The 20,717-nt window shown below is 40.4% G+C and overlaps 1 protein-coding gene across 2 annotated transcripts in view; it reads left to right on the top strand.

Annotated features, from left to right (window-relative positions):
• neo1a (neogenin 1a) overlaps positions 1 to 20,717 on the top strand; it is a 261,271-nt gene that overhangs the window by 213,616 nt on the left and 26,938 nt on the right. For both annotated transcript variants that reach the window (XM_084739418.1, XM_084739478.1), the window contains exons 10-16: positions 3,086 to 3,234; positions 5,864 to 6,002; positions 6,643 to 6,692; positions 11,364 to 11,508; positions 14,983 to 15,093; positions 15,635 to 15,829; positions 16,908 to 17,003. In XM_084739418.1, the coding sequence (XP_084595544.1) occupies positions 3,086 to 3,234; positions 5,864 to 6,002; positions 6,643 to 6,692; positions 11,364 to 11,508; positions 14,983 to 15,093; positions 15,635 to 15,829; positions 16,908 to 17,003 (885 nt within the window). The remainder of the gene's footprint in view (positions 1 to 3,085; positions 3,235 to 5,863; positions 6,003 to 6,642; positions 6,693 to 11,363; positions 11,509 to 14,982; positions 15,094 to 15,634; positions 15,830 to 16,907; positions 17,004 to 20,717) is intronic.

Here is a 20,717-nt window from a genome sequence, read left to right as displayed (position 1 = left end):
ACAGACAAGCCTTGAACAGAGCGTATCTAACAAGGTGAACAGACTTCCCTGTTTTCTGGGGACAGTCCCCTTTTTTTGTCCCAGCCGGCACTGTCCCTGGAAATGTCCTCATTTTTAACTGTGTGTTAAACAAGACTGGATAGGAAGAATTGTGATGGAGATCGAGGAGGAAAGGTAAAGATATGATTACAGAGCTCAACAATTTATTATTCAAAACAATGAGGCAAGAAATGGGACCAGAATATTTTATGTAATAGTGTGCTATTATTATTAAAGACTGGAGAGGTAGGAGAAGACTGCGCTTCTGTAAATTATGATTTTCTGACAATTACTCTGCCTGCTCCGTAGTTTATTATAATACAAGCGTTACCGTGGTCAAAATACATTAAATTGAAATGATCCCCCTTTTTTATTGCATAGATAATAACATTTTATATTTTAATGATATATTGACTGCTGAACTGGAAATGTCCCCAGTTTTCATTTCAGAAATCTGGTCACCTTAATATTTAAGTACAGGAAAGAAAAGGGAAAGAATAAAAGTTGACGGAGTTCCTGCCGGGTACCCAGCTCGCTGAACTGTTATTGGAGCACAAAGCAAAAAGGGGCTGGCTCTAGAGTAGGTCAGTTATTGAGGCAACAAAGTCTTCTGTTTTCTTTGTTGTTTGGGTGTGTAAGCCTCCTCATGGCTGCTGCCCCAAATCTCTCAGTTTCACCCACATTTGAAAGTGCTGTGAAGGGGATTTCCCAGCACGCTGTCTGGGTGGACGTCCCTCACCTCCAGACTCGTCCACAGCTCAGTCACTGTCACTTTGTAGGTCAGCCGCGGTTCCTCTGCCTGTGTCCTTGGTTGGAGGGCGGACGGATCGACATAGACACACACACACACACACCCATAAATACACACGCCGCACCTTAATGCCTGCCAGCAGGCGCCGAGCCTCCCATGGGGACAGCAGCGAGGGCGGGCTGTACCTGTGCAGTATATCTCTGTCGTGTGTGTGCACTTTTAGTGTAAGAACACGCTATGAATTGGAGCTTAAACTGTTGACCTGCGTCTGAGTGCCAGGCATGTGCACACAGTGCTGCCCCTGTATCACCTCTCCTCAGAGACTGGCTTAATACACCTGCGCACACACACACACACACACACACACACACTCAAAGCCATACCTCCAGCATCCGTGCGCACTGACAAATGGGAGCTTCTCTCTTCTGTCAGGAACTCCTGCAGCTAAAGCTTACAAGATATATACAGCACAAACATATATCTGTGTCTGACAGGCAGCACTTTAACCTCATAGTGTTTCATTTTAAATCCAGTGTGCCACAGTACAGGCGCAACAAGAGATGTCACCGTCCATATACTTACTGACACGGAGCGCTGCTGCTGCTGTGTACAGCACAGTCACAAATTATTAGGGCGGTGATACATATTTTATTATGCTATCTCGGTCTCAGCGCACACAGCAGATATGAAATATATACTTAGAAGTAAAGTGCTGACTGTCAGCTTTAATTTAAGCTTGTTTACATTTGCATCAGATAAAGTAGTGTTTATCAAGAGTGCCCCATTCTCAGTGGAAATAAAATAATCAGACAGGATCACATAAACTTATATATATCTTATATATATTAGTTTTATGTTCTCATTTGTTAAGTTTTTATGAGCTGTCAGATTACATAGCAGCAGCCCGTGATGGCACATACATTGCATACCAGCAATAAAGCCGTAGGGTTTCCCGTTCCGGACAGAAGTTTTAGGGCTGCACATTTAATTGCAGATGCAATAAAATCGCAGTATGGCCAAGTGTAATGTCCAAATCACAGAACCAGAACCAAATCACTATTTTTTGAAAAAAGGAAAAATGTATGAGAAAACTGCGTCATAGTGAAGCACTCTAGTGCTGCAGAGATGACCCCGGCCTAAAAATCTCGTTCTACAGATGAAAGAAAACTGGTTTGTTTGGTGCAGACCTCAACAAATATCACATCATCACAATTTTAATATTTTTTTTGTTATTGAACATGAAAATTGTAATGCAAAATTGATCATTTCCACTAATCATATCTCATAACGCAATCACAATTTCAGTATGAATTATTGCAATATGACTTTTTTACTAAATCCTGCAGCCCTAAGAAGTTTCCACAAGGAATGTTACAACCTGAAAATAACGTCGTAGTGGTAGCACTATGCATTTTATATTAACATTTCTACTTCAGTGTTGTTCTGTCCATAGAAACGTCTTCCCTGCTCTGTTATCAGATGAACAAGGAAGTTTCAAGCTTCATATACATGGATGCGGAAATAACTGAAACGTGACACATTATTGTTTACACAAAGTTTAGCTGACATTGTGAATATCGATTTCCTGAAATTCTTGCTTTAACGATCAAATTACATATTTCTTTGCATCTATATTAAATGAGGCAAAATAAGTGCATTTAAGTGGAATCAACAGGAATCAATCTTCACTACAAAATTAACAGCGCTAAGTTTAAAGGTGGACTTCTTATATTCCTGTAAGCATTTAATTGAAATTATTATACCACACCGCTAAAGATTCAGGATGGATATTCCTGTCTTTTTCTCTTTATTTTACAAGATAATAGAGCTGCCTGACAACCAGAGTATCAAACTGATTCACAGACACGTTGTAATACATCCTGTTCCATGACTCAACATAATAAAATAAACTGTCTACCACACTGAATAGAAGCTGCAGGCAAATGTTGGTGGACTGCGAGATGGAGATTGATGTTTTTGTTCAGGCTTTCCTTCAGTTTGTTTGTCACGGGAATAGCAAGAAAATCAACATGGCTGCCAGCCCAGTCCAGTCCAGTCCGGTCCAGAGGGGACAGATTGGTCTCCACTGAGCTGGTGGTCTCAGCTCTTGCTCACGCGCCAAGAACGTGTGTTTGGCAGCAGTCAGTGGACATCGCCAAATTGGGTTCTTGTCCTCCAGATGTAACAAAATGCATCAAAAGGGAAGAGGGTTCAAGATAAAAGAGCAAAATACTCAGGTTTGATGGTTTTCTAATCTCTGCTCTCCTGCTTCTTTGTTTTTGTTTTTTTCACCAGTCCAAGTGCCGGGCCCCGCTCCCAACCTGCAGGTGGTGTCCAACACGCCGACCTCTGTCTCTCTGAGCTGGGACAAACCGCTCACCGGCAACGGGGAGATCCTCACCTACAAATTGTACTACACAGACAAGAGCGTTGGCAATGAAGAGGTAGGATGTTTTCTTCACTCATTCAGCTCACCAAACGCAGTAAAACCTCTCTGAATATATCTGTTTTTTAGTTTAAACTGAGGGCTTATTGATGACAGTCTGCTGTAGGTAATAATACACTGACTACAGACAAGTACCTCATACAACCCCGCTTCAAAAAAATCTGAATTATTCCTTTATTTTTTTATTAACAGAGAAATCATTTAGTCTGTAATGCTCAGATATCCAATCAACAATGATATAAAACTCAGAAAAGCAGAAAAACTTCACATTTCAGAAGCTGAAACCAGTTAATTTGTGCTATTTCTGCTTGGTAAATGACTCAAATTAAACATTTTCTCTCTATCAACTAATCGGTTAATCACGTAACTGACTAATGATGAGCATATTAACACTCATATGTCTAAAATAGAGAAAGTGCAGTTAGTTCCAGACAAAATAACACATATACATATACTCTTTACACCAGTTTGTGTAAATACTAGTTGCATGCTCCATGCATTTGCACATATAGTAATGTATGCATTTAAAACACTATGGAAAAGCACCTCATACAGCCCCACTTCAGAGAATCTGAAGTATCCCATTAAGCTGGATGCAGACATGAACAGATAAATCAAGTAAAATGTGGATATGCTCTCAGATTAATGCATATTTTTTTAAAATAAGAACAGAAGAATATAACATTTCCTGCGTTTCAGTGTTTGCCTTCATTTTACTGTTATATATATTATTTAATTCACATGAAATGAATTATTCTGCTGCTACTACTATTCACGCTCTGCCTTGTAAGAGCAGTCGTGTGTGTAGCTGACGCTTGATTTTGCAGGGTTCATTAGACAGATTAAAAGGAATATGACTGCGTGGTCTAATGTAAATTGTGATGAGGTAAGGAGTTCCTAATCATTCGCCAAAAGGCTCTTTGTATTGCTTTTTGGCCGTGCTCTTGATTACACATCTAACACAGAAACACCTATTGTGCAGAAAGACGGCCGATATGATTCACCCAGTTCTTCTCTGCAGGTCCAACTCTGTCACACGAGTGGAATCTAGCTGGTTAGATATTGAGTCAGCCGCAGCAGTAGCAGGGCGCGAGCCAGCGAGGCATTAAAAAGCCTTTAATATGATAATGGATGAAACGTCAGCCAGCGCACTGAGTAATGATGCCTCAGCTCCCTGGAGGAGAGACCCAGGGATGAGGTGAAAAAGGCAAGAGATGACGAGAAGGAGGGAAAGAAAAAGAAGAAGAAGAAGAAGAGGTGAAGGAAAGGGACAGAGCAGTGCTGAAGTTAGAAAGACATGAAATATTTAAGGACAGGGGGAAGTCGGGGAGAACTCGTGACGCGTCTTCAAGTGTGGCGTGGTGACAGGCGGCCATCTGACCCGAGCTCAGAGGTTGCGATCGGACAGCGCTGGAAGCGAGATTAGATTTCCACAGAGTCCCGGCTTTTTACTCAAAATGTCACAAGCAAAAGAGCCGCATGCAAATTGGCTTGAAGTAATTGGGCCTGAGCCAGCGTGTCCAATTTGTAAAGCAAAAAGTCGTAATCACAGAAAGCATAATTTGTGTCTCAGTGGAAGATGACAGTTTTACACGGAATTACAAATAGAAATGTTAGTGTGATGAAATGATGAAAGCAGGCATCACATTTGGTCGCTTTGCCATATGTGAGAGATTGCTATTGGAACTGTCTTATTTACAGCATGTTGGAGCCAGTATCACACTTGAATGTTGAAATTACACACTGAAAGAGGAGGAATTCTGTATTCATCAGCATGCTGTCAGTTGGGAAATACTGTACGCTTTAAAAAGATTTTAAAAAGGGAAGAACGCAGGTAATCTTTTCAAGAATAAAACATTTCCTCTTATTTGTTCTTTTTTTTCATTTCATTGTCAGTGAGCAAATGCAAGTTATATTTATTGGTTATGTTTTGTTATATCTGAACATTTATAAATGTATGAGACAGCACTCGAAGTTTAAGATGCCTGGGACACAAAGATACTGTCTGAGACAATTCTGGGACAGAATCATTGCAAAGGAAATTATTACGTTTATGCACCAAGGAAAATAGATGATTTCATTCTTAGAGGTTCAAATTCGAAAATTGTGGAGTGGAACAAGCTCTGCGCTACTTCACATGCACGCTTACACGCTGTCAAGGTTAAGTGTTTACTTTAAGATACGCTCAAAGTGGTTGTAAAGTTTTATCCTTCAGGAACAGGTTTGCATTTGCGCTGCAGTTTGTAGTGATGCGTTCATCATTTAACACTTAGACGAGCGAGAAAAAGTAACTCAACCGGTGACTAAAAGGAAAATCAAAACTGATTGTAGCCAAACACTCAGGTGTAGAAACAACTCACAGAACTACCAAGGAAAAACGAGGGTGAGTCAGTGATGTGAGCTACTAAAACAGCGTTATTAAACTACATTTATTATGTAGAATGCAACAAAAGGAACTTCATTTTGGGACAGTGTTTGTGAACTCAGGGCACAGATGAAAGTAGAATTCAGGACAGTTGTGGGACACTGAGTTGAAGGTCTTAACAGGTATTTATAGTTACAGAAATCTGTTTTAGATTTTAAAGAAAGTGACATCCCGTTTCTTGTTTTTCCTCCGTTTCTTTCAGGACATTGACGTGGACAGTCAGTCCTACACCATGACCGGGCTGAAGAAGAACACGGAGTACAGTTTCCGCGTGGTGGCCAACAACAAGCACGGCTCAGGTGTCTCCACTGAGGACGTAGTAGTTCGCACCCTGTCTGACGGTCAGTTGGATGATGAAAGAAAATCTTCTAAGACTTTTAGCTTTTTAGTTTATGGTATTTCCTAACTTATCTATAGTAAGCTGCATATGTAGATCCAGAAAACCTAACTGTTATTTTCAGGGTTTGTCTCTGGAAATTAACATAAAATAATCACGATTAAAACATAAAATCAGAGTTGAACAGCTGGTAAAAAACAAAGTGACAATATACACGGATTGATGTGGGTATAAATGAAGTTGCAGTTGTATTTATTGTAATAAATTTAGAAGTGATGATAAAGGTTTCAGTAGGTTTAGATACCTTGAAAAGTGCTTGAATTTCACTTTTAAGAAGCAGTTAATCTGCCAGTTATTTTCTCTTTAACCAAATAATTGTTTAGTCTATAAAAAGTTCGAATCGGCCGAGGTGATGATGTCAAATACTTTTTTTAACTTGTTTTCTCAGACTCTTTCGCCCAAACCTAAAATATTCTGTTTACTATCCCATGAGGCAAAGAAAATCAGCAAATAAAATGGATTCGTGTCAGTCAACTAATTTCTTAACCAGCTGGTCGTTTCAGCTCTAGAATGAATTCTGTCTCTGTGTTTTTGTTTTTTCACTAAATAAAAAAATAAAATGATCTGTTTTGTTTTCTTCACAGTGCCGAGTGCTCCTCCTCAGAATCTCACTCTGGAGGTCCAGAACTCAAAGGTAAGACTTTGTCAACTGAACCGGACCTCTAACTGGGTCAAGATTGTTCTGTAGTGTTTTCATCAACATATTTTTATTTGCGTTTTGAAGCATCGCATTAGAAAAGTCTCCTCATGGCTCCCATGTCTCTAAAAAAAAAAACATCCATGATTGCTCCACACAGATGTAACCTTCTATTAGAACATGAAACAACCAGAAATATCATATTTCCATTGTGTTTTCTTCTTTGTTTTTCATCGTTTGAGGTTGGAGCTTTTTCAATTGCATCATCTTGCTGCAGCTTCTTCTTTTTTTGTTAATGTCTTTTTTTAGATATCACATTGAAACTAAGAAACTCAAGTTTACACTGGGTTTCCTATATAGATTAAAGTCTTCTGTATTATTTTAAATGTCTTGTATTTTAATCATATGTATGTAGTCGACGTGTAACTTTTTTTACCTGGTTAAATAAAGGTTAACTCATTTTTCCCAGAAAGGTTTAATGGTTTTCCTGCTGAAGAATTAGCGCAACTTACTGCTTACCTCAGTGAACTCCTATTAATTTGCATAACAGTAGTGGATGGAAACAAGTATTGGATTTGCATTTTGCTGATTTACTCAAAATTTGGTTAAAAATTGCAAGACATTTGGATGGAAACACGGCTAATGAGGACTTACAAGCTTTTATTTTTGTTGCACTTTCTCAGATGCAACATACAGAAATGACAAATACACCGAAACTGCCTGCAGCCTGAATGTTTACTATAAAGTGAATGTAGCCTCTTCACCAAATCCACAAACACTCACTTCCTTGCGCACAGAAGCAGTTGAACAAACACATAGCCTGCAGCCCAGAACACCGTTGTCTCTCTGTGTGATTAGCTGCGTCAGAGGCCCGTAGCCCCAGCTGGTTAAGAGGGTGTGTGAACTCTCATTGATCCTCTCATCGGCAGGAGACTCGGCTGTCAGAAGGTTTTATCCTCTGTGCTGCTCTCCATCTGTATAGGATCTGGCAACGAAGCCTGCAGCTCAGATATAAATGGATATGAAAAAAATATTAGCCTGGGAGATTTAGACAGACCAAAAATGTGACTTGGGAAGGAAAGATAATGGTCAAAGTATCCAAGGAAGGATTGATTTGGTGATTTTTAGGCCAAAAGAAGTGTAGACTGCAGTTAAATTGTCAACATAGACTTAGGTCTGTGCTTCACATTAAAACACAAATTTGAGAAAATGTTCACTTTTCAACCAATTTAGCCCCATTAACATGCAAACCCAAGTCCAAAAAAAGTTAGGATGGTGTGTAAAAGTTAAATAAGTATGGGACGGGCATGTTTACCACTGTGATGCATCACCTTTTCTTTGGAGCATTTGGGAAATGAGGATGCTAATTGTTGAGCAGTGGGAGGTGTGGACTGCAGGCAGGTCAGTCCAGTACCTGAACTCTTTTACTACGAAGACACACTGTTGTAACACAGGCAGAATGTGTCTTGGCGTTGTCTTGCTGAAATAAGCAGGGATCACTGAAAGAGACATGGTCTGGATGGCAGCATATGTCGCTCCAAAACCTGTTTATACCTTTAAGCATAAATGGGGCCTTCACAGATGTGACAGTTACCCATGATGCCATGGTGTCTGACACACCGCCATACCATCGCAGGTGCTGGCTTTTGAAGTTAGAGCCGGAAACAATCCGGATGGTCCTTTTCCTCTTTACCTGGAGGACGTGACATCCATGATTTCTGAAAATAATCTGAAATGTGGACTCGTCAGACCACAGCACACTTTTACGTTTTGAATCCATCCATTTCAGATGAGCTCAAGCCTCAGAGAAATCAGCAGTATTTCTGGATGTTGTTGGTGACTGTTGTATGTTGATTTTCAGCTTTGGCCCTTCAGTGCAGAGATTTCAGGATTGTAGATGGTTAAATTCCCTTAATTCTTGCAATTGTGCATTGAGAAACGTGCTGAACCATCCTTGCTTGTGAACGACTGAGTCTTTAGAAGATGCTCCTTTAATATTCAATCATGATACTATCACCTTTTACCAATTAACCTGTTTAACTGTTGAATCTTCCAAACAGGTATTTTTTGATTATTGCACAACTTTCTCAGTCTTTTGTTGCCACTGTCAAAACTTTTTTAGAAAGTATTGCAGGCATGAAATTTAGAATGTATAGAGTGTATATTTACAAACAAATAATAAACTTTATTAGTTGGAATATTAAATATCTTGCCTTTGTACTGTATTCAAGTGAATATAGGTTGGAAAGGACTGCAAATCATTGCATTCAGTTTTCATTAACATTTTAAATAACATCCCAACTTTTTTGGATTGGGGTTGTAAATGCCTTGATGTCTTTTTAACATTAAGTTGCTTATTGGGATATGATGTGCAAAGCTACCCCTGTAACAGTCATTGCACCTTGTTGGTAAACATGTTTTTTTAGGTGAGGATAAGGGTTTGAAAGTGAGATTTCTTTTATCTAGATTGGATTTTTCTATAGATCCCAGATAAGTGGATCAAATTTCTCCCAGCCCTGGCGACAACTCCTGGTGTCTCACCCTCTTTTTAAGTTTTATTGTTAAATCTGATTTATTACAGTTAAACGTACTGTAGTTGTTGCATGACATTGTTGATTAGATAAGGCTGCTGAGGTGGCTGCAGGCTGCACAACAGGCTCCTGATTAAAACAGGGGAACAGGCCCCGGCTGCCTATCTGTTTAGCCATTTGATCTTCAAACACAGAGCTGTAGGCCTATTTATTGTATATTTCCACCCGAGTGATGGATTAAATTTGATAAAAGATGTTTCGCACTCGTGACACGTGAGACAGCGAGTGCAAACACGGAGCAGCACAGGGAAGGAGATACGGAAAAAACCTAAGGGTACGTGCATCGACTACAAAAGCAGCAGCTTTTAGCCCCTTTGCTGGTCGATGCAGAGCCCGAGTGAGAGAGAACTGTCAAAGCAAACTAGGAAAGGGGGAAAAAAAAAAACTGGTAGACAATCCTATCACACACTCGCAGCTTGAGTGAGAACTGGCCACCCATGCTGAGGGATACTCAGCAGAGATTTGTGGAGAGAAAACACTCTCATGCTAATGTTAAGAGGAGACACTGTGGAAAAGGACAGAAATTGTGGCAGAATTGTTTTTTGAATGGATAGTGTACATCCAGCTGTCCCTCCCCAATTAGACCCAGACAAGCCAATTTAAACTGTGAAACAAACATCTGGCATCCTTTATTCCTAAACATTATTGAAATTAGTCATCTAATTTTTTTTCCTTTGTTGTCATTGTGTTTAATTCTGAATGTAAACAGTCATTAAGTCAATAATTCTGCTACAAGTATATAGATACAAAGCATTTATGCAATTAGCTGTTTGATACGCCCGGCCAAATGGAACTAGGGGCAGAAAAAACTAATTAACATGCATTTCATATTCCGTCTCCTCTTTGGGCCTTGTCAGGCAGAACCTCGCATCTATTACCTGCAAGGCAACTTGAAAATCGTGTTTTCGTGATCTTATTTTGCTTTTTTTTCCCTCCTTTTGGCATCTGCCATCTCACCTTCCCCTGTGATTTTTCACGAAAGTCAATTAAACAGGTTTTCCTGATTAGGGAGAAGAAGACAGGGAGAAAAGCAACACACAGTCGGGACAGATAGTGTAATAAGAAAAATGGAATAATTGAACGCACTTAACACAAATTTAATTTGTGCAATTCCCCTGACTCGGCTGGGGAGGAACGTGCATGCCCTCTACATGTATTCAGGCTTTTGTGCATCAGTGTGACAGTGGGGAAGCGTTAATTAACTCCTCTCCCACGCTGGGCTACCCCCCACCTATCTCTTTAAACACACATACACACACTCACACACACAAACTCAGATGCGTAAATCCCACAACAGTGCAGCACGGGCCGCAAGCGAAAGTCCTGCATTTGTCTCTGTGCCTCAGTGCCTCTGCAGGATTCACCTGTACACACACCCACGCGTGCACACCCACCTCATCAGGACACCTCCGTCCATGATTCATGTGTCAGTCTGCACTGCGTCAACCCCCCTGCTCACAGGGGTGTTTGTTTTTTGCGGGGGTACCTCCCATTTGCACCACTGTCAGGTTGAAGGGAGGGGCAGGTGACACGGTGTAGCAGTAAACCTGCAGAGTTACGTTAACACAAACACCCGTGCCAAGGTGTGTGGGAAGGTGTGATGCTACCTGCTAAATCATGAGGTCACCTTTACAGCTGCAGGTCCACAAACACATGGTCCCACATGTGCTGAAACTGTGGCTCAGCTTCACCTAGTGCACAACGCTGCTGATCGTGTTTAACTAAAACCAATCATGGGTCCCACGACTCCAAATCTCCCTTCAGTGTTTGCCAGTTAAATTCAGGATTGATTTTAGGATTATTTTCTGGCTTTAAAGGTCAAGAGCCTTTCTGTGCTCTATATCATCAGCTGAGATCCTTTAAGACAGCGGCTCTCAAACGTTATGTGGTCAAGAGCCCCTGCACTGTCACAAATTAAACCTTGGAACTTCATCTGAAAAGATTTTTGCATTTCAGTTGCTGTTTAGGTCTTAGTTTTGCTTAAAGTTGAGGTTCTAATGTTAATAATCGTATTTTTATCATTATTATTAATATTATTAATGTAGTGTTTCAACTACCCTCATTTCTCCTCCCTCAGAGCATCATGCTCCGGTGGCAGCCCCCACCCCTCAGTGGCCAGAACGGGGAGATCACGGGCTACAAGATCCGATACCGGAAAGGATCCCGGAGGAGTGAAGCGGCCGAGACCACAGGAGGCACCCAGCTGTTCAAGCTGATTGACGGTAATGGACACCGACTCAGCAGTCAGAATAAAACTCAACCTGCTGTATCATCAGTCTCACATGTTCTCCGTGACTAATTTGGTGACAGAGATTTTGTGTATTTAGCTCTATTGTAGACTCAATCCCCTCCTACCAGCTTTGTTGTCTTTCATTGTGTTTTCTCAGAAAGACTTCTCAATGATCCCGCGAGTGGGTGTAAATGTGATGGATTTATTGCATGTATGTGTAGGTGGAGAGAAGCTGTAAACTGAGTTTAGACCCAGTGATTAACATCCAGCTTGGGTCTAGATCCAACTCACATGGACACCTACCACTGAAATACATGTTAAATTCATTTTGGGTCAACACCTGTGGTGAAACTTCACTTTGTTACTCGTATTTAATAGTAATAATAATGATAACTTTTATTTATACAGCACATTTCATGCATAACATGCAGCTCAGTGTAGAATAAAAGATTAAAGTGTGACATTAAAAACAACACGTAAAAAATACAAAAGCTAAATAAATTCATAGAAATAGAATTAAAGAGACAATAAAAGGCAGAGAAATAAAAGTAGCACAAATGACAGCAGAAAGAGCTAAAAATGTAGTACATTAACTAACTGCCTGCCTGAATAAGTCGGTCTTACATTGATTTTTAAAGATGCCAACAGAGCTTGCATGTCTAACTTAACCGGACAGGGTGTCCTGCAGTCCACAGTATCATTTTGTCTGCTGCGTTAGGACAAGTTAAAATACCAGCATCAGACGACCTGAGAGCTTGTGTTGGTTGCTAAGAGGTTCAAAAGTCTGAAATGGATAAATGCAAAGAAAACCTGAGTGACAGAGCAGAGAAACACAAAGAAATCAAGTGTACTGAAGGTTTAAGAGGCAATCCCCTTTGAAGTAGTGTTGGAGACATTTGCACTACACTGCAAATATGGACAAATGCATCCCTGACCTCGCCCAAATGTGGCCTGAGTGACAGTCGTCCCACTGTGTCCTCAATCTGTCCCGGGGTGCGTTCACACTCATGTTTCCGAGCTGTCCACTTGGATCACCGAGGGTGTGTTTTGATGCAAAGTGTGAACAGGGCCATCACGACAGTGAAAGGACTGTGAGTGATTTGTGTCTCTGACTCCAAACACAGCTTGTCTACTGCAAAATTAAAGGCACAGTTCACCCTAAAGTCAAAAATACTTTTCCTTTTCTCTGTCATGTTATCTATTTTGGTTTGAGTTGCTGAGTTTTTGGAGATACCTGCCTTCTCTTTATTGTCCTTTCAAGGAAATTTGTTGTTCAGTAAGGGTTTACATGAAAGCACAATAGAAAAGGACATCATCAACAACAGCAACAACAATAAATGAAAAACAATAGATAAAAACTACAAACTAGTTCAAGGGAATGAAAGATTTATATCAAGTAAAAATATGCAAGAAAGTCAAAGTGTCGGTGTGCAAAACATGCCAGCATAGTGTAAGGAGGTACAGGAGCCCTGAAATGGTGGTATAAGCTTCTAGTAATGGTCAAATCTTTAATAATGGCGTGGTCAGAAGTGTTCTGTGTAGGGCCCCTCTACTATTGGTCAACCTTTCTGAATTGCCATGTTGAATTGTGAGACAATATTTTGTTGGCAATGTCCAAAACTTGATGTTTTTTTACAGTCTACCATGCATGCTGCATGCAGGTTGCGACAATAGTAGCAGCAAAAGTAGAAGAACAACAACATAAACAACATGGATGTGCAGCATTAAGTGAATAAAGTCACAGTTTAATATAAAAGATACAGTTCATTCATTGCCAATGAACACAGCACTGACCCACTGTATTAACTGTCTTTGCTAAATTTTGAATGTTTGGTATTTCCATGATGGCCTCGTGGGCCACATGAATCCTTTCAGTCAGCCGCATCTCGCCCAGATCTGCTCCTAACATACAGGGAATATTTCCTTTAGCAGTATCTGACTAAACGGTTCTCAACAAGGTCTCTGGATTATCTTTGGTAACCAGGTCATGATTTCTGAAAAGAGACGCTGCTGGTGAGTTTTTTGAACAAGCAGAGAACGATTTAGTGACATTATGGAAAAATATGTTTTTTCTTTTAAATTCAAGTCCACAGATTTGTAGAATTTTCAGTGATACGTTTTGATATATTGTTGAACATAATTTTGAAATGTCGGATCCAGAAAGAAAACTTTTTTTTTGTTCTTAGAGACTACTATTCCTGTCTGACGCTTTAGAAAGGATCTACATTAAAACTTTTATGTTATCAGACTTCATTTTATCTCTGCTGGATTTATCTCCGATACTGTCAGCTCCGCCTGACACGCTGCAATATTTAAAATCTTGATATCGAGACTGAAGACGTGTCTCGGGTTGTTGTTTGGAGTCTGGCTGTTTGTCTGTTTATTTAGTCAACATCAGAATTTCGTCTAAATAGCGTGAAATGTCTCAGTGTTACATGTCTTACCGTACAGTAACGCTGCTCTCACCAAGATATGCACAATATCACCAGAGACACACAGCAATGCTGATTAATATTAGATGTTGTCTCAGCAACTTTCAAGTGGCCCGGCTTCACGCTGTGTGCTGCATCAAAGAGAATATACACTTAAAAGTTGATTTTTGAGAACATTCTGGGGGGTGAAACAGAGGGGTGTTTGTTGGTTCAAAAGCGTTTAGAAGGAGATGTTGTAGCCTTGGAGGCACGGATAGTTAGGCAGTCTTCAGAAGCTACCCCCAAGGGTGGCCCAGAATAGTGGGTACAGAGAGAAAAGACTACAGGATTAGCATGTAGTGTGCAAATGGGACAATATGACGATGATGAAAAATTTTACAGCAAATTAATACAGCAACACATCATTTGTCAGCGGGCGTTCCCGTCTTCTCTGAATACCAAAGCCGGCACCCAGCGGTGAAACGGCTCTTTCTGAAGGAGACGTGGCTTTAAAATATGAACGAATCCTGACTCCAAAAGTTTTTTTTCTCCCTCCTTCTTCTTTTACTCTTTATATTTAGTTATAGTTGTTTTTCTGATTGCTGCTCTCACTCACTCTTCTTTTTAACATTTCTTAAAGCCAAACAAATCTTTACCCGCCAAAAACATTTTAATCAAAGCTGAAGAATAAATCTCAATCACTTCTATGATACTGAGTGAAGTAGAAAGGTAATTGCACCACAGAAACCTTCACTTGATCCTTCCCCGGGCAGGCTTATGGATTTTCTCCTTAAATTGTGCAGGGAAGTATCGGGCATCTGTTTAAAATATTTGTGCTTTCAAAATATTTATTGTGCACCTGCAACTCTAAACCCCATTTGACCGGCCAAGTGGAGAGCAGCAGCCGTGCATTATAAAATAAAACCAGGTGTTATAAAGAGAGAGAAGTTTTAATGAAAGAGTTTTTTTTTATTATTATTATTGCTGCTTGAGATTCGGTTCAGCCACAGCTCAGTTTAAATACCTGGCGCTTTCATTCTGTGTTGCCCGTTCAGGTCTGGAGCGAGGGACGGAGTACGCCTTCCGGGTGTCGGCCATGACGGTGAACGGCACGGGACCGGCCACCGAGTGGACGACAGCAGAGACGTTTGAGAGCGACCTGGACGGTAAAAAAAAAAAACACCTCAGTTCATACAGGCTGAAGCAGAAGCAGTTGGTCGGTTTTGAGCTTCTGTTTTCTATCTTTTATAGCATTTAAACACACTTCAAGGACGGTTTGACTGGTTATGAAACAGTCTCAGTTTAATACTGATGCCTCTATATGACCTACATCAGCAAACAGGAGCATCAGCAAGAAGATTGGTTATTTCTGTATACTTGATGCCAGCCACCGGGTCGCGTTCTCCTTGAAATCAGATGAAATGATTAATGGCATGCATGGATGGTGGAGGTTAAAGCATTCTCATTCTCAACACCACACCAACATCTCTACTCAAATTTTCTGTTCTCAGGTTTCTTTCTTAACATGCTGAAGCCGGTTTGCCTTTTACTTGTATTATTTTCTTCTTCAAAATCAGTGGTGAACAACACAAGGCCAACTCAACAGGAGGAATCAACTGAAGTCCCTGTAGCTTCTTTAATTGACTGATTGTTTCACTGGAATCAAAGATCTCTGCTCACGTTTTGTCCCTGCGTCCTTCTCCCCAGAATCACGCGTGCCGGACCATCCCAGCTCTCTGCACGTCCGCCCGCTGGTCAACAGCATCGTGGTGAGCTGGACGCCGCCGGAGAACCAGGACATCGTGGTGCGCGGTTACATCATCGGCTACGGCATCGGCAGCCCCCACGCTCAGACCATCAAAGTGGACTACAAGCAGCGCTACTACACCATCGAGAACCTCGGTGAGAACAAACCGCCCGCGCTTCGGTCTGCGTCGGTGCATGTTCATCATTTAGTTTCTTCAGATATTGATTTGTCACCCTCGTGACGGCGCTGAAGAATCTCAGCTCAAGTCAGATATTGATTAGCCTGCGAGAACGAATGGATCTTTACCCAAAATGTCAGCGGTTAAAACATTACAGTGTTTTCCTATTTAAGAATATAAATGTGGTATGTCTGACACTGAGGCTATTCTTTGAAAAGAAAATCACAACATTTTAATGAGCAAACACACACACACACAAACAATATAAAGCAATTCATCTGCACCTCATAGTGAGTATTTACAGAATTAATGAGCTCTTCTCCACCACACGCCTGAGCTGCTAATTACACAGATTAGCCTAATGGGGACACAATAATTAAAGGTCAAAAATGTTTAAATAAAACAAATTTGTTTTGGTGATTTTTAATTCTTGCTGTCATTAAAGCAAATGAAACATCAACACAAAGTTCTACCTCGCTAAAATGTTTTGCAGGAGTGCCAATTTTCTGCAAAGGATCAGTCCGACCTTTGAGAAAATTACACAAATTATTGTCAACATTAACTTCATAACGGTGGAGGAGCTGAAATTAAATCATTGCTTAATGAAACTCAAGAAAGCTTTGCTGTGATTGTGTCCTTTTTTTAAGAAAAAAAAAAAAAAGAAAGCACGCACACAATTGCAGATTTTGTTCCACGGGAAAATACATTTTTGTCCTCCTGTGTCCGCTCCTTACTGCGGGTCATTCTCTGTTGGTGGTTTTCATTAATAACATAATTAATCGGCATCGATAACACTGCGTTAATCAAAGCCTCAGGAAGGGGTCTAGAAGTGGATTATGAGTTAAAAAATAATGGAGAGGGTTTTGGGGGAGGAATTGTCGCAAAATATCTATACATGCATAATTGAAGCCTTCATTACAATCACAGTGAGAGGAATGATTGTATTCAAATACTCGTTCTGGCTAATATCACAATTATGAGTCGAGAGTCTCGAGAGTTTTGGCTTGATTAGATGGCTGCATCGGTTTATCTCTCTGTCTCTCTCTCTCTGTCAGACCCCAGCTCTCATTATGTGATCACACTGAAGGCTTACAACAACGTGGGCGAGGGGATTCCTGTGTATGAGAGCGCCATCACCAGACCGCAGTCAGGTATGAACTACACGCAAATCTGCTCCTCGACGGTTTGTCTGTCATTTTGAATCTGTAATATATTTACTGTAGTAAATCCTAAAATGACCGGGATATGTCATCAGAGATTAAGCAAACATGTTCAATTGACAACAACAGCCCTTCACTTGTGTTGTTATTTGCCTGTTTTGGGTTAACTAGAGCTCAAATTAATGCAGAATATTTGCTGAATGAGTGTCTGTTTATGAGTCATGAGTGTGTATTTTCAGAACAGTGGGCTTTTGTTTTCAGGATAACAGGCTTAACTTTACATTGACAGAAGACTGACAGTGGTGAACCGCTGATTAACCTACAGTGGAGGACTCCTCGTCACTTTTATTGTGAAATTACAATGTTTGACTTGTCTTGCATTCCTGAAGTGGTCCTGCAGCCTGCCTGAGCTTCCTCGAGTCTAAGGAGGATGAGGCAGGGGGAAACAACTCACTTAAACCATCAATCGTATATTAAATAGGATTTCAACCTGTTTAATATACCATCTATGGTTCCAGCTTGTTATTTGGACTGCAGAACTCGATTTTGGATGCACTGTTTTTACGCATTGTCCTGGCCAAGACAGGCAGCAGCACATTAAATGAAGTTTCAGACTTAAAATAACATAAAACTGTTACTGGACAAAAAGATTCCAGATTAAAGCATGAATATACACAGTAAGTGTTATCGTATCCTGGATCACACAGGGGAAACTGGCTCAGTGAGAGCATCTATAACCTGATCTACCGTCCCTCAGTGTCCCCCAGAGCCAAACTGTTTTGCAAAAATGTCCAAGTAACAGGAGCAGCATAGCTCATACGGACAATTCACTCCAAAATCAAAAATACATTTTTTCCTTTTACCCGTAGTGCTATTTATCCATCTAGATTGTTTGGGTGTGAGTTGCAGAGTTTCAGAGATGCCTGCCTTCACTCCAATATAATGGGACTAAATGGCACTCTGCTCGTGGTGCTCAAAGCTCAAAACACCAAAAAATACATTTGAAAAACTGCCGCTTTGTGCACCACAAGTCGAGTGCCATTTAGTCTCTTTATAGTCAGGGGAAAGCAGGCATCTCTTCTGCCGTTTTCTCCAAAACTGCAACTCACACCCCGAAACAGACAGACAGTCAAAATATGTGTTTTTGATTTGGGGTTAACTGTCCCCTTTTTCCCCCATTTCATGAAAGACTCTGGGGGCAGATAATAAGAATAAGCCCTTCAAGTATGTCTGACAGTGGAGACAGTAACCTCCAGCATTTATACGTGAATAAATTACATCAGTACGAAGCAGCAGTGCAAATTGTAAGCACCTTTTCTATGGATGGACAATGCACACCAATCAATCCTAGCATACAGACATTGATGGTGAGTGCAGGCCTTGAAATTTATAACGAACCTCAGTGATCCATGGTCGACAGAATCTAATGCGTGAAGGCACTGAGCAGGTGAATGCATGTTTATAACATCGCCATTGTCAGTTATTGACTTTAAAGTAGCAGCAACAAAACTCCTTTTTGCAGCAAAAGATAAAGAGGACTTATTTCTAAAACAAAAACCCAGCCACAGTCTTTACTCTGCTCCGTTTAGCTCATACACAACAGAAACTGCACACACAGTACAATAGGAAATACTCCCACTGCATGTCTGTAGTCACTCAGCCCAAAAAAAGAAGAAAAAAAAAGAAGCCTGCGACTGACATTTATCTTGGCTCCCTCTAACCTGAGATCATTATCAGGCAGACTGTGTCTGGACTCCAAATTACCAAGGAGATAACGGGTCATCGGGGTGTCTCACTGCTCTAATTAACTGTCTTCGTAATGGCCCCCAGTATACTTGAGTCTCTTTTTAATCAAACAGTCAGAACCCTCAGATTCTGCCCTCAGATCACCGGTTGTCCTGATATCAAGATTCCCACAGAATCCTAAGTAGAGGAGGGTATTTTTGTGCACAAGCAATCCTAGATTTATGCTTGGTGCAAGATAGTAAAGAAAAATAAAACCAGTGTCTACACAGTGATTTATAGCCTTAGCCTGAACGAGCGTTATGCTTTTTCCTGTGTTTTTTTGTAAGTAATCAACGAAATCAACGAAACCGAAATGAAAATCGTGGTGCTAACACAAACTCCAACACAAGACACTGTTAAAATATCTTTAAGCATATGTTAAATTAAGATACACCTTTTAATCATTATTTTAAAATAAAAAGTGCAAAGAGTTGCCGTCAACGTAAATGAAGAAATGAATAACATAAATAAATTTAAAAAATGGCTCCCAGAAGTTTTAGAAAGTAATTATAATTACAGTAAAAATATAACTGCACTTAAATTTATACTGACAAATTAGAACTAGGGGTTGCATCAGAGCCAAAGTAATGCATTTTTAAATAAATTTATCTTTAATCAGATTTTAAAAAAAAACACACAGATTCTGATAATTGTAAAAATCCTGAATGGATCCCAGGCGTGAACAGGCAACAATTTAACCACAGTCCAAACATTACTTTACATACTTTCTAGTAGAACCGTACATGCACTGTGGTGTGTTTTGGCAGTTTTGACTTAATAGAGATCTATCAGTATTGATGTATGTATCAGTCAATAAGTAACAATGAAGATCAATACGATCAGCTGCCAGACATGCCAAAGATACTGTGTCACCTGTACAGTTTGTCCACCAGAGAGAATTAACAAGTTTATTTTTCAGTTGTATTTCTTTCAAAGTGATAGTTAGAATCAGTGTGGTTGTGTGCAGGTCAGTGTATTACCTGCAGTAGATGGTGGTACATCTTCAGTTTGGAGAAGCAGCAGAAGTCCCACTGTAGAAAACTCAGCAATGTACTTAGTTATATTTAGAACATTTTCACCGCTTTACCCATAAGATGACAGGAAACCAACGCTATATGAGCCAAATGTCAAATGACCAGACTCCAGTAATTTTACTTACAGGGCACCAGAGTTGGCTGCCTCGATCTTTGATGCATCTGAACTAACCTTGTAAAACACTGAAGTCACACAATAACACAAACAAACTAACTGATCGAGGCAGCGGTAGACCAACATCGTCTGCGCGCTGCGACGTAAAATTAAAAGTCTGGTCAATTTGAAGATGTTCAGCTTATACAACAGCAGTTTCCTGTCAGAAAAGGCAGTGAAAATATTCTAAATATAGCGTATATATGTAATATGGATAAGTACTTCATACAACCCCACTTCAAATAATCTGAGCTGTCCCTTGAAAAAACTACTATCAACTGAAATAAGGCTGTTGGATTTATTCGATATCAACATTGACCTTAAAAATCCAGCACCAGTCGGACTGTACTGTACACTGTCGGCTGTGATACAGTCATCTTTACATATCTGCGTGCATTCAATGAAACAACTTTGTTGCATCAGACGAAGAAAATGATCCAGTTTCACTGTCAGCCAGACGATCATCCACAATTCTTTAAGCCTCAGATCACAACCCTGTGAACAATTAGAAGTTTAACTTTACTCTGAATGTTTGACAAATGATCTTAAAGTGCGAAACACTGCCAGTTAGACTGCATGTTAGCTGAGCTCACGCAGTTTATGTGACAGTGTCAGAAGACAACCAGCCCATGCTCCCCGGGGTGTCCCAGAATGTGGGCTGCACCCGCCTCCTCTCCCATCCAGCCACCCACCTCCCCGCTCAGCCTTGATCACTCCGGTTTGTCTCTGCCG

The sequence above is a fragment of the Lutjanus erythropterus genome, chromosome 1 (genome assembly GCF_056507025.1).
Source record: "Lutjanus erythropterus isolate fLutEry1 chromosome 1, fLutEry1.hap2, whole genome shotgun sequence".
Taxonomy (NCBI): Eukaryota; Metazoa; Chordata; class Actinopteri; order Lutjaniformes; family Lutjanidae; genus Lutjanus; species Lutjanus erythropterus.
This window is presented reverse-complemented; position numbering and strand designations above follow the sequence as displayed.